At 47.1% G+C, this 13,460-nt stretch overlaps 1 protein-coding gene across 1 annotated transcript in view; it reads right to left on the reverse strand.

The window, feature by feature from the left end:
* Positions 1-631: 631 nt before the first annotated feature.
* Positions 632-13,460, reverse strand: part of LOC131852811 (tyrosine-protein phosphatase 10D) — a 45,281-nt gene continuing 32,452 nt past the window's right edge. Inside the window, exons 25-30 of the mRNA XM_059203545.1 lie at positions 8,356-8,560; positions 7,534-7,756; positions 6,938-7,245; positions 6,735-6,852; positions 5,238-5,433; positions 632-2,183 (exon numbers count right to left, since the gene is read on the reverse strand). Of these exons, the coding sequence (XP_059059528.1) occupies positions 2,152-2,183; positions 5,238-5,433; positions 6,735-6,852; positions 6,938-7,245; positions 7,534-7,756; positions 8,356-8,560 (1,082 nt within the window). The 3' untranslated portion in view covers positions 632-2,151. The remainder of the gene's footprint in view (positions 2,184-5,237; positions 5,434-6,734; positions 6,853-6,937; positions 7,246-7,533; positions 7,757-8,355; positions 8,561-13,460) is intronic.

Here is a 13,460-nt window from a genome sequence, read left to right on the forward strand (position 1 = left end):
TTATAGAATATGTCACAAATTTAATCAATTATACTTGAGAATTGTTAATATCATTGTGACATAACTAGGCCCCCAGTCCTATTTTGCTGTGTTTGACAATTCGCGATCTACACTGTAAAACAAAATTATCGACAAGTTTCTGGTTCTAGGGGTTATAAAAACCTGTATATTACCATTCAAGGATGCAACATCGTAGAGTATCGGTTAATATTGATGATTAATCAAATTACTTATTAATAATTAATTCTTCTTTAAATATTCTTTTGCTTTGGTCTAATTTTTATACTATATCTTTAGATCGATAACGCTTTCGTGTGTATGATTCATTTTTATACAGTTGCAAGTTTATAATAATTAGGGTAGGGTAGGGTAGGGTAGACCTTTTTACACAATAAGCCCGTGCTTCGGGGAGCTGGTCCAATTCCCAGACGCTTCATGTTTCTCCAAACACTCCCATAACTCTGTATATGTTCATAAAAAACATCCAAAACTAAAAAAAAATTGCCACTAGTTTACCTTGTTTTTTATATAGTGATTGCTCAAATAATAACCAAGTCACAGGTTAATAACATTTGCCTTATAAATGTGGCATTTGATACGCATCACGTTTGGGAAGAAATTAAAACAAGCATTGAAAAAATAAAGTATGTATATATTTTATTTAGCTACAACGAACGCGTCAAGCGCGCCATAAATTCGATTGAGGTCGTAGTCAGAACAATTTGTATATTTAGAATATTACACTCATAAACTTAATGTTACACATTATCAGCATCAAGTGTCACTTACCTCTACTATTATTATGTTAGGAATGTAAAAATGGAAACTCTGCTAAGAGTTTTGACTGTGTAACAGACAGAGAAAATTGACGCAGAAACAAGAATGTCAGAACAAAAGTAATTAAGCACTGATTTGGATGTACATTGGTCTAGTTACTCATATAATTAGTCAAATAACCATCACTTGGACGAACAATGCAGCAGGTACAAAAAATAGGTAAAAATATATAACATCAAACGAAAAATATTAACAATAAAATTAAGTACACAATTTGAGATTCACCGTGAATAAGTACGAACGCCATACAATTAAAATACAATAATATCAACACAAATACACGACACAGTACACCGTGTCGTAGAGAATCGGCGACTATTGTCATTAGTCCGTTGTAACATTTATATATATACTACTTATCTAACATTGGTCCTGTGGATATATAAAGTTAAAAAATATATCATCTCATATAATCTTAGTCTATGTTGTAAAATATGTAAATACGCTTAGAGCTATAGGCGAATTGATCGTTAAGTACACAAATACAAAAGTTAGTTCGTTAGCGGTGGAGAGAGAGCGCCCGCCCGACGGCGGCAGCAGCTTACTTGTGGGTGTCGGTCCTGCGTTTGGTAATTTTTTTTATGGATGATAATGGAATGGTGCACCAGTTTGCGCTAACGGTTTACGCTGGCGGGGCACCAGCGGTGGATATAGATGAGCATGAGGTCAGGTAAGTTAGCTCATAGGCTAGAGGTTTTTCGTTTGGTATTATCGTCACAGGCAAATTGACAAATTATGTGAGTTTTATATAATATATGCTCGAATTTTGAAGGGCGACTCTCTTTCCATAGGCTAAGAAATATATACATTATATTTTTCCTGTGTAATGGTATCAGCGTATTACGGTCGCTTGTTAGTTTCACATAAGTAATAATTGCACAAAGTAAGATATATATATAGCAACCATCGTACGCAATACGCGTCCTGTATATTTTGTCCGTTATATTCCATATAACTTTACATATGTATATTTCTCCTGAATACAAAACAAAGTGTGAAGTTTAATTGTTATCCGGGACTGTAACAATATAGGCATTAAACTGTACAAACAATAAAAATAACATTCATTTGTGCCCGTCGCTGTACCAGATACGTATCACTTGTAACCTTGACAATTATCTAGTAGTACTAGTACAGGATTTCTCTAAAAATCACTCCGTCAATTGGATGTTTTAGACGTTCAAATAAAATGCATTACAGTATAGAGTAGTGATCTGATATGATACGATCTTCATTAGCTGCGACGAGTCGGTCACAATACATTCAGCACCTAGATGAGTGTTAGTGAGTGCGTACGGAGCACTGCAGCGGAGTTCACATGCCGGATTCCGCGATGCCTTCGTCATCTGAAACATAGCACCGACATGAGTATAAGTATGCCATTCGTACTCCAGCTGTCGCAACACTCGCATGCTTATATCACGCTTGCTACGGATTATAATGAAATGGTGCACCCTGCCCTAATGGTGTACACAGGGGCACCAGTGAACGATGAAAAATATGAAAATGAAATCAGGACATGCAGCCCATCGCGTATCGCGCTACGCGGCGACCTCGTCGATCAGTGGCGGCCTTAGGAGGTGGCGAACGGGGCAATCGCCCGGGGCCTTGCTCTTGCAGGGGCCTCGCGTAACAAACAACCAAAGCAGATTTAAACAACGATTCAGTGGTAAGGTGCAAACTTCCTGATTTAGGTATTTAATCAGAAATGAACAAAATTATCAGAACTAATATATATTAATAAAATAAATGCAAAATAAGGCATAGATCTTGAATCAGTTCTTAAAAATATCCTTTAATTTGTTTCATGTATAGCCAAAAAAAAATCACTGGGATCGAGTCCTCATTCATACGTCTCCGGCATCAACTCAATCGCACACTTTCACGAAGGACAAAGACCTGCCACTCGGGGCCCCGCAAACACCTGCCACTCGGGGCCTCGCAAACACCTGCCACTCGGTGCCTCGCAAAACCCCTGCCACTCGGGGCCTCGCAAACACCTGCCACTCGGGGCCCCGTAAACACCTGGCACTCGGGGCCTCACAAACACCTGCCACTCGGGGCCCCGTAAACACCTGCCACTCGGGGCCTCGCAAACACCTGCCACTCGGGCCCTCGCAATGGGCCCCCACTGTCGTCGATTAACCACGATTGCTATCAGGTGGGGACCGTGTGGAGGCCGACCTCAAATGGTATCACTAGCAATTTCGTCTCCCATCTGATATCATTTAAAACAATAGTATCAATTCTACTGTGAGCAGTATAATGCTGATTACCACAGGCGCCATCCCCAACAACCACTGGTCGACGTCAAACGTCGCGTCGATTACGGCATCACACAATCGACCAGTAGGAAGCACCACTCATCACGCGATATATAAGGGGTGGAGTATCCGCCCTTTGTAATTTTAAATTGTTAAGTTGTTACAATAAACGCTTCATGAGAAGAGGTCACAAGTTTCATTTAGAACACTCTTCTATACCAGAAAACAAATTAACAATCACACTTATATTAATATAATATAGAAAACTCGCAATTAGAAGCGCAACCTTGGGAATGATGAGTTGGAGGGCGGGGGTCGGGTATGGGAAAGTGAACAGATGCGGAGGGGAGGAGGGACGAAGTTGCGCGGATGTTGCGGAGTTAGTGCGGATGCGAGAAACACTTTAAAGGGGATTGCCTCCATTTGGGAGCGCGTCACTGAACGCACGTGGCTGTGTGTGCGGGCGGCGAGCCATGACGCGGCACAGTCTGCCACTGTCCGCCACTACCCGCCATTTCACGCCACTACCCGCCACCTGGTCCAAGCCAGCTCGTCACACACACAGTTAATAAGGTTACGCATCGTTTATTGCTTTTAAAATTATTTAATCTTTTTCATAGGTATTAGCAAATGAAGCTTAACATCGATAAGTGTAGATCAAATTCTCATATTATAAAACACTCGTGATGAGACAGCTTTCCGAATGAGCGGTAGATTAAAAAAAATTGTTATGACTATTCAAAAGTGCTGAAATTAAGTTTATTTGTATAAATTATTTTCTATTCTGGTCAGTTCGGATAATGAACACTGATTAGACTTTTTACTTTTGCAATAGCATATGCTGGTGGTCACTCTATTCTCCTAAATTTGAATTTACAATGAATCTGTATTATTGTAAACATGTACAACATTTATTTGAAAAGAATACGAGCTGAGTTTCTCGTCAGTTCTTCTCATCTCGAAATCATTCCGAACTGACGGTAGATTTGACATATCATGAGAGTCTCTAATAGACCTACTTGAATAAAGATATTTTGAATTTTGAATCTGAAATAGTGCATTCTTCAAATAGTGAAAGTCTTTCATTATCACAACTTTGGGAGATTGATATCCATGTAAATACAAATTCAAAAAGTTGTCCTTCAAAACAATAGTGTAGACATATAAGCACATGCTAATTAATATATTACTAGCTGTGCCCGCGGTGCTACCCGCATCAAACTTATAGTCTGTGACTTACACTAATGTATTAACTATATGTACTGTAAAGTTTCATTAAAATCCATTATCCACAGTAGTATTTCAGTAAAAGAATAACAAACATTCACACAAAAACTTCGGTTAAGTTCCGTTCATTTATAATATTAAATACTAGTTGACCCGTGCAACTTCGTCTGCATCACACTTATATGCAGGGGCGGATCGTGAATTTGTGGGGCACTGGGCTAAATATAGTTATATTTAGCCCGGGGCCCCACAAATTCACGATCCGCCCCTGAAGAGGGACCTAGAGGCCTAGCTAATTATATTACCATACTCAACTAAAAAAATACACCGACCAAAAACAAGCGACCAGAAATTCCCCGTTCCTTTTGATAGACGCGCACTTGCTTGGGTTGATTGGTCTCAGGGTTGCCAACTTATTAGGTTTTTTAACATTCTAGATATTTTTTTATATTCTAAATATCGTTTTAGTGGGGACTGGGGGCACTTTGTATCCTCGGAGCCCTGGGCTGCAGCCCAAAAAGCCCTTAGGTAGATCCGCCCCTACTTATATGACATTTATCATTATATTTCCACCGATTTACATAATATCTTTTAAAATTATAGCCTATGTGTTATTCTGATAGCTATATTACTGTAGTTTCATCGCAATCCGTTCAGTAATTTTTGCGTCAAATAGTAACAAACATGCATAAATGCTTACAAATTTTCGCGTTTATAATATTACTAGCTTTTACACGCGGCTTCGCTCGCAGATTTCTTAAATAAAAAGTATCCTGTGTTCATTCTAATACCTCGAAGAACATGTGTACAAAATTTCATGATGATCGGTTCAGAAGTTATAGCGTGAAAACTTTCACATATATAATATTAGTAAGGGTTAAGATAAGTTTTATAGTTGATGTGTGTTACCTTCGAAGGCGGGGTTGAGGTGGTGGTTGTGATGGTTGTGATGGGGCGGCGGCGCCAGGTCCTGGCCCTCGAGTACGGCCACCAGGCACTGGTGGATGCAGATGTACTGCTGCTCCGTCTGCACCATCCACACGCGCTCGCGCCGCATGGCGTGCACCATCCCGAAGATGTCCAGGTACTCCGCGTGCGCGGCCAGCTGCGACGGGCAAACGTCACATGTTACTTTTAAGGTGCTACTCATAAAGCTGTGGTCTGTCACTCAGGCTGGCAGATAGGCCTGAGTGGTCAGATGCTACCCATCAAACAGGACGGAGCACGGCAGCTAGTCCACATACTGGGGCCGGTGTAGGGGAGTAGAGGAGTGTGTGTGTGGGGGGTCGGGTGGGGGGTCGTCACCTGCTGCAGCGCGCGGTCGAGCGTGATGAAGGTCCCGGAGCGGCCGACGCCGGCGCTGCAGTGCACCACCACGGGCCGCCCGTCCGGGGGGGGGAGTGGAGGAGTGTGTGTGTGGGGGGTCGGGTGGGGGGTCGTCACCTGCTGCAGCGCGCGGTCGAGCGTGATGAAGGTCCCGGAGCGGCCGACGCCGGCGCTGCAGTGCACCACCACGGGCCGCCCGTCCGTGGGGGGGAGTGGAGGAGTGTGTGTGTGGGGGGTCGGGTGGGGGGTCGTCACCTGCTGCAGCGCGCGGTCGAGCGTGATGAAGGTCCCGGAGCGGCCGACGCCGGCGCTGCAGTGCACCACCACGGGCCGCCCGTCCGTGGGGGGGAGTGGAGGAGTGTGTGTGTGGGGGGTCGGGTGGGGGGTCGTCACCTGCTGCAGCGCGCGGTCGAGCGTGATGAAGGTCCCGGAGCGGCCGACGCCGGCGCTGCAGTGCACCACCACGGGCCGCCCGTCCGTGGGGGGGAGTGGAGGAGTGTGTGTGGGGGGTCGGGTGGGGGGTCGTCACCTGCTGCAGCGCGCGGTCGAGCGTGATGAAGGTCCCGGAGCGGCCGACGCCGGCGCTGCAGTGCACCACCACGGGCCGCCCGTCCGTGGGGGGGAGTGGAGGAGTGTGTGTGTGGGGGGTCGGGTGGGGGGTCGTCACCTGCTGCAGCGCGCGGTCGAGCGTGATGAAGGTCCCGGAGCGGCCGACGCCGGCGCTGCAGTGCACCACCACGGGCCGCCCGTCCGGGGGGGGAGTGGAGGAGTGTGTGTGTGGGGGGTCGGGTGGGGGGTCGTCACCTGCTGCAGCGCGCGGTCGAGCGTGATGAAGGTCCCGGAGCGGCCGACGCCGGCGCTGCAGTGCACCACCACGGGCCGCCCGTCCGTGGGGGGGAGTGGAGGAGTGTGTGTGTGGGGGGTCGGGTGGGGGGTCGTCACCTGCTGCAGCGCGCGGTCGAGCGTGATGAAGGTCCCGGAGCGGCCGACGCCGGCGCTGCAGTGCACCACCACGGGCCGCCCGTCCGTGGGGGGGAGTGGAGGAGTGTGTGTGTGGGGGGTCGGGTGGGGGGTCGTCACCTGCTGCAGCGCGCGGTCGAGCGTGATGAAGGTCCCGGAGCGGCCGACGCCGGCGCTGCAGTGCACCACCACGGGCCGCCCGTCCGCTGGACACCGTTCACGGAACGCCCGCACGAACCTGCAACCGCACATCACATTAATTATACATATATTTGTGGTTAATTGTCTAAAAATATGTGAAACAGTAGTAGTAGTAGTAGTACCTGGCGAGCGTGGTGGGCGGGTCGGGCACTCCGAAGTCCGGCCAGGTGGTGAAGTGGAAGTGCTTGAGGACGCGCTGCTCGGCGCCGCGGCTCAGCATGAGCTCGCTGACGGTCCAGTCGGGGTAGCGGCTCTCGTTGAGCGCGGTGACGGCGATGTCTCCGTAGTAGACGGGGCGTGTGTCGTAGGGCCAGTACCGGTCGCACTTCTCCCGGCCCTTCTCCACGCACCTCGTCAGCATCACGATGGCGCGCGAGCCCGACTCCCAGCACATACGCCAGAAGTCGTCGCGCGTGCAGTGCAGCGGACCCTGCACGGAACCGAACCCACACTACACCACCCTGTCGCTACACACGCTACCGACGACTGCGTCGGCCATTACGTCCGTGGCAGTCTGTACAGACATTTCGACAGGCTTTGCAGTCTTTAACACCACTACGCTAAGAATGTCTTAATTCGATCTGAACAGATCCGTGATAATCGGTAGTCCGTGAAAATGATTAACATTTATTCAACAGGGTGTTCTTTTTTACATTATTTTTTCTTTTTAAAGTAATCAAAATATGTATTTCACGAGCACGGCTTTCGTTCGTGTTACCTGCGTGACGATGAACTCCCTGGGCGAGTTGTGTCCGGGCACGTAGTTGGCGTTGATGTAGTCGGAGCCCTCCTCGTCGTCGACGGGCTGCAGCTTGTACCGCGAGTGGTCGTAGGGCAGGATGTTGGTGAACCTGTTCTTGGGCCGGTTGCAGGGCAGGTCGGCGGCCGTGCACGGCTGCTCGCGGCCCACGTGCTTCAGCTCCTCGAACTCCTCGCTGAATCTGTGGCGACACGGTCACGCATTCATTTATTAATACATTTAGTTCTAAAAGTGACAGCAGCGGATTTAAAAGTTTAAAAAAAGAGTACGTTAGTGTTATATTTGAATAAATAAGAATGTGACGGTACTTTGTAGTGCATGCAATTTAATCAATCCAATAAAGACCTTTCCCGTCAGTCATGTTGCTTACGGGAAAGTGTGGGGCTGTCTGCTTATCTTTTTACGGGAAAGTGTGAGTTTCTTTTATCTTTTTACGGGAAAGTGTGGGACTGTCTGTTTCATCTTTTTACGGGATAGTGTGGGGCTATCTGTATTATCTTTTTACGGGAAAGTGTGGAACTGTCTATTTTATCTTTTTACGGGATAGTGTGGGACTGTCTGTTTTATCTTTTTACGGGATAGTGTGGGGCTATCTGTATTATCTTTTTCCGGGAAAGTGTGGGACTGTCTGTTTTATCTTTTTACGGGAAAGTGTGGGACTGTCAGTTTTATCTTTTTACGGGAAGGTGTGGGGTTGTCTGTATTATATGAATAGGAAGATACATTAACATGTTTTAAGTTTAATGAGAGATGTATTGTTGTGGGTCGAGAGTAACTCACCTGAAGTCGGAGTCGGCGGACATGAGACGGTAGTGGTCGAGGAAGTCAGCGACGCGCACCGGACGAGCGGCGCGGGGCGCGGGGGGAGCCGCCGCGGGGGGGGAGCGCGGGCGGCGGCGGCGCAGCGCCAGCACCGCGCCCGCACCCACCAGCGCGGCCAGCGCCGCCCCGCACGCGCCCGCCACCCACGCCGTGCTGTCCGCCTCTGTACACCACTCATATTACGACACTAGTGTACGCAGCGCCAGCACCGCGCCCGCACCCACCAGCGCGGCCAGCGCCGCCCCGCACGCGCCCGCCACCCACGCCGTGCTGTCCGCCTCTGTACACCACTCATATTACGACACTAGTGTACGCAGCGCCAGCACCGCGCCCGCACCCACCAGCGCGGCCAGCGCCGCCCCGCACGCGCCCGCCACCCACGCCGTGCTGTCCGCCTCTGTACACCACTCATATTACGACACTAGTGTACGCAGCGCCAGCACCGCGCCCGCACCCACCAGCGCGGCCAGCGCCGCCCCGCACGCGCCCGCCACCCACGCCGTGCTGTCCGCCTCTGTACACCACTCATATTACGACACTAGTGTACGCAGCGCCAGCACCGCGCCCGCACCCACCAGCGCGGCCAGCGCCGCCCCGCACGCGCCCGCCACCCACGCCGTGCTGTCCGCCTCTGTACACCACTCATATTACGACACTAGTGTACGCAGCGCCAGCACCGCGCCCGCACCCACCAGCGCGGCCAGCGCCGCCCCGCACGCGCCCGCCACCCACGCCGTGCTGTCCGCCTCTGTACACCACTCATATTACGACACTAGTGTACGCAGCGCCAGCACCGCGCCCGCACCCACCAGCGCGGCCAGCGCCGCCCCGCACGCGCCCGCCACCCACGCCGTGCTGTCCGCCTCTGTACACCACTCATATTACGACACTAGTGTACGCAGCGCCAGCACCGCGCCCGCACCCACCAGCGCGGCCAGCGCCGCCCCGCACGCGCCCGCCACCCACGCCGTGCTGTCCGCCTCTGTACACCACTCATATTACGACACTAGTGTACGCAGCGCCAGCACCGCGCCCGCACCCACCAGCGCGGCCAGCGCCGCCCCGCACGCGCCCGCCACCCACGCCGTGCTGTCCGCCTCTGTACACCACTCATATTACGACACTAGTGTACGCAGCGCCAGCACCGCGCCCGCACCCACCAGCGCGGCCAGCGCCGCCCCGCACGCGCCCGCCACCCACGCCGTGCTGTCCGCCTCTGTACACCACTCATATTACGACACTAGTGTACGCAGCGCCAGCACCGCGCCCGCACCCACCAGCGCGGCCAGCGCCGCCCCGCACGCGCCCGCCACCCACGCCGTGCTGTCCGCCTCTGTACACCACTCATATTACGACACTAGTGTACGCAGCGCCAGCACCGCGCCCGCACCCACCAGCTATAGCTGTATAAACAAACACGACACGCCCGCACGCCGACGTCCCCGCTAGTGGGTCCACCCATCTGATGCCACGGTACCCCCGTCTCGCTTCGCCTCGTCGACCGGTTCCACCGCAAACCGAGTTTCCATTTAATACGCCAAGTAAATTACAAGAAACGGATAAACGTCGGCATTCTTTCACTAATATATCAACCGACGGCAAACGACAAAAGCTATATACACGTTTCATTAAAAAATAATATATCAAAACAATTAACAGAGTGCCATCTACTCCCAACCTAATTAGAACTCGTGTACTCGTTACTAGACAACTAAAATTTATTTGTAAATACCTACATAACATACATAGAAAACTCCCAGGCCGATAAAACAATCATATTCATGAATACAAATTTGTAAAGTACGAGATTTTGAACCCAGAACGATCGAAAGTCAGTAACTGTAGCTTCAGTAGCTATACCGCTAAATCACTGAGGCCATCACTAATTTTAATTAAGATTTTTTTATTGGGTTGTTCGGACTATTGTCAGATGCACGGACCTGTAGCACTGCGACCTGATACATCAATTGTGCTCGCCCATTTCATAGTTCGCTACCTAGACCCGTCAGGGACAAGAACTGAAGGATATTCTTAGGAGCGATGGTTTTTATCAGGGATGTTAGGGAGCTCCGGAACCGTAACCGAAACTATCGGATATCCGATATAAAAAAATATTCGTAACCGAATCCGAAATAAAAGTTTCGGATAATGTCGGATAGGGGTGAAGCCCAATAGAGACACGTTATGTAAACATTTTATTAGCTATTTGTATTTTACTTTTAAAATTCCTTAAAAAATTATTATCCGTAACCGAAATTGTCCGAAACTAACGGATAATCCGAAATAATTTCGTATCCGTATCCTGTATAATAATCATACCTTTATCCGAAACCTATCCGTATCCGAAATGATGTTATTATGTTTTTATCTCCTCGGGAAAGAGTGCACTTTCCAAAGGAGATATTTCATTTATGCATTACATAAATTAAGATATAAACAATACAATGAAATTGACTATGATATATTTACTTTTGGGATGATGGTCCATATACGTGAATCTTGGTAAAGTGCGTACAATGGCTAAGGTGATAACTGCCCGTCGACCGGACACAAACACACGGTCACAAAAACACGTGTAATTATAGCCGACTAGCGTCCGCTCTCGAGGCTATATCGCAGTGTCAGTAAACAAGTAGTACATGATAACGTGCGTTATCGTTCATTACCTGGCAGAGATTGGCATTTAGATAGAATTAGCGCATATCTATACGTAAGTCTGATACGTAATATTCCATGTAAGTGATGAGTTAATACCACTTAAATTCCAGACATACATTTTTATATAGTTGTATATAGTTATTAACTTGTATGAAACTACAGTACGCACGGTTGCATTATAAATCTTTAAATATCTCGGCTTGTTCTATGCTATTATAGCTGGCATATATTATACATATATACCTTCCTTCCTGAGGAGGCAAGGGGAATATTAGTACTGTAGGGTAATCTCATTGCTAACAATGTACCACGGCACACCTCCACTCCACAGTTCCCTATGGAAACCATCTTGATAAATTGCCATTTACCAAGATGGGCTATTAATTGTGCATCATTCCATTAAAAAAAACCTTCCGACAAGGACACACTGCGGCGGCGGCGTACGAGTGAGCAGGACGACAATAGTATATGGAGTACCGCCAGGGATGCGTAGATTGCGGTTTGGTACCGGCTTGAATCACTCTATCTATTGTAGTAAACTGTATTAAAATCAGTTGCGTAATTTAAACGATAAAAGCGAACAGAAAGCGGCGTCTACTTTGTTTCAAAGCTTTGCTCAGCTTGGTACTAGATGGCGCTATGTGAATTGTCCAGGATTATTATTTATATACGCAAACAGCTCTATGGTTATACAACGCAAAGTAACATTCATCCTACATTGTCATTCCAGAGGGCAAAAGTTTCCACGTTATTTTATCCTCTTGCACAAAGACCGTATCAGAGGAACGACCAAGACCAATGTTTTGCTTAAAATTCCACACAAATTAAACAAAACACATACGAACAAAATAAGTAGTGCAGTAACTAGTTTGATTAGTGAAATATTTCTCGAGTTGTTCATCATAATTTTCATACATTCGTGTGACGTCATAGGTCAGTTACACTTTCCGTTCGTTGAACCGCTCCAGTATTCGCTGTTTGTTCATGAGCTATCAATACTAGTCGAGCCACTCACAATGTATTATAATTTAAATAAAATGTCGGCCAATCTGTTTTTATTGTTCACCGAATCGCATCTCATCAGCAGTGCTGCTTCTGCTCGCCTCGCTTATTTATTTTCACAAACCAGTTGGTTCTGCATTTAATATTTTATTTTAATAAAATATTAAGTATTATAATAAAATATTAATAGTAAAGTTCAAACTTGTGGCGGCGTAGTGGGTGCTGTGCTCCCTCTAATATGGTTGAGTGCAATGATGGCTGGCTCATCCGTCATACTCGTGAACTGGTGCTCCTTGTGGAGACTGGTCTAATCAGGTTGCGAACACTGATTAGATTTTTTTATTATTTTTTTTCAATAGCATATGCTGTATTCTCCCAAATTTGAATTTAAATGAAAATGTATTATTGTAAATATGTACAATATTAAAAAAAAATACGAGCTGATTTTCTTGTCAGTTCTCATCTCGAAATCATTCCGAACTGACGGTAGATTTGACATATCATAAGAGTCTGTAATAGACCTACATGAATAAAGATATTTTGAATTTGAATTTTAATAAATCAATGCTACTTGGTAGTTTGTACTCACACATTTTTAAGTTACAACAATTATTTAAAAGTGCAACTCGTGAGTTCATTACTCGTTCTTCTTGTGATAAGACTGCTTTTAAAAAGATTAAGTTTATTTAAATAAAGAATTTTAAATTCTATTCATCGCCTGGTCATTACGTATTTCATCGTCTCTGTATGGAACACCGTACCATAACAATAATATACTTATAAATTATCACTTACGTAGCATATATCATTTCACTATACATATATTACTATACAATAAATCAGTGTATAACATCAAGCGCTCACTACGGGACGTATCTTTTATTTATCATCCCCGTAGATTATCAATTATAACTATCAATTATCAATATCAATTATCATTATCAACAAGTGTAGGAACAAAACCCCTACAGTCTCTATATCTCTATATATCTAGTAGACCCATTCTTACGAGCAAGTAATGTGATAGCTGTGCCAGCCATGCGTTCAACACCCGAACTAACAGATTGTTGTATACATATATAAGTGCGGTCGCATATTAGTCGGTGATTGGGGTGATTGTCGTACGAGTCTAATACGATTGGCGCATTCGTTTCTACGCCCCGCCCCCTTTAGAAACGTGCTAATCGAAACGGACCTGCAGATTTCGGCAGCAGCGTGGGTGGTACAGATAGATAGGCTATTCGTATATTCTAGAGGGGTGGGATTTTCTACCTTTTCGTCTCGCGTCGACTCTGGGGGTCACAACTCCCAGGTAACAGGATCAAAGGCTCTTATTGGGTGGGTTAATGGCGATACAGCTACGGGGTGGGTCGAAAATAGTGAAAAAAACAAAAAAATGAAAA

This window comes from Achroia grisella, unplaced genomic scaffold (genome assembly GCF_030625045.1).
Source record: "Achroia grisella isolate CSIRO2021 unplaced genomic scaffold, CSIRO_AGI_Agris_v1 utg862, whole genome shotgun sequence".
In the NCBI taxonomy this organism is placed as follows: domain Eukaryota; kingdom Metazoa; phylum Arthropoda; class Insecta; order Lepidoptera; family Pyralidae; genus Achroia; species Achroia grisella.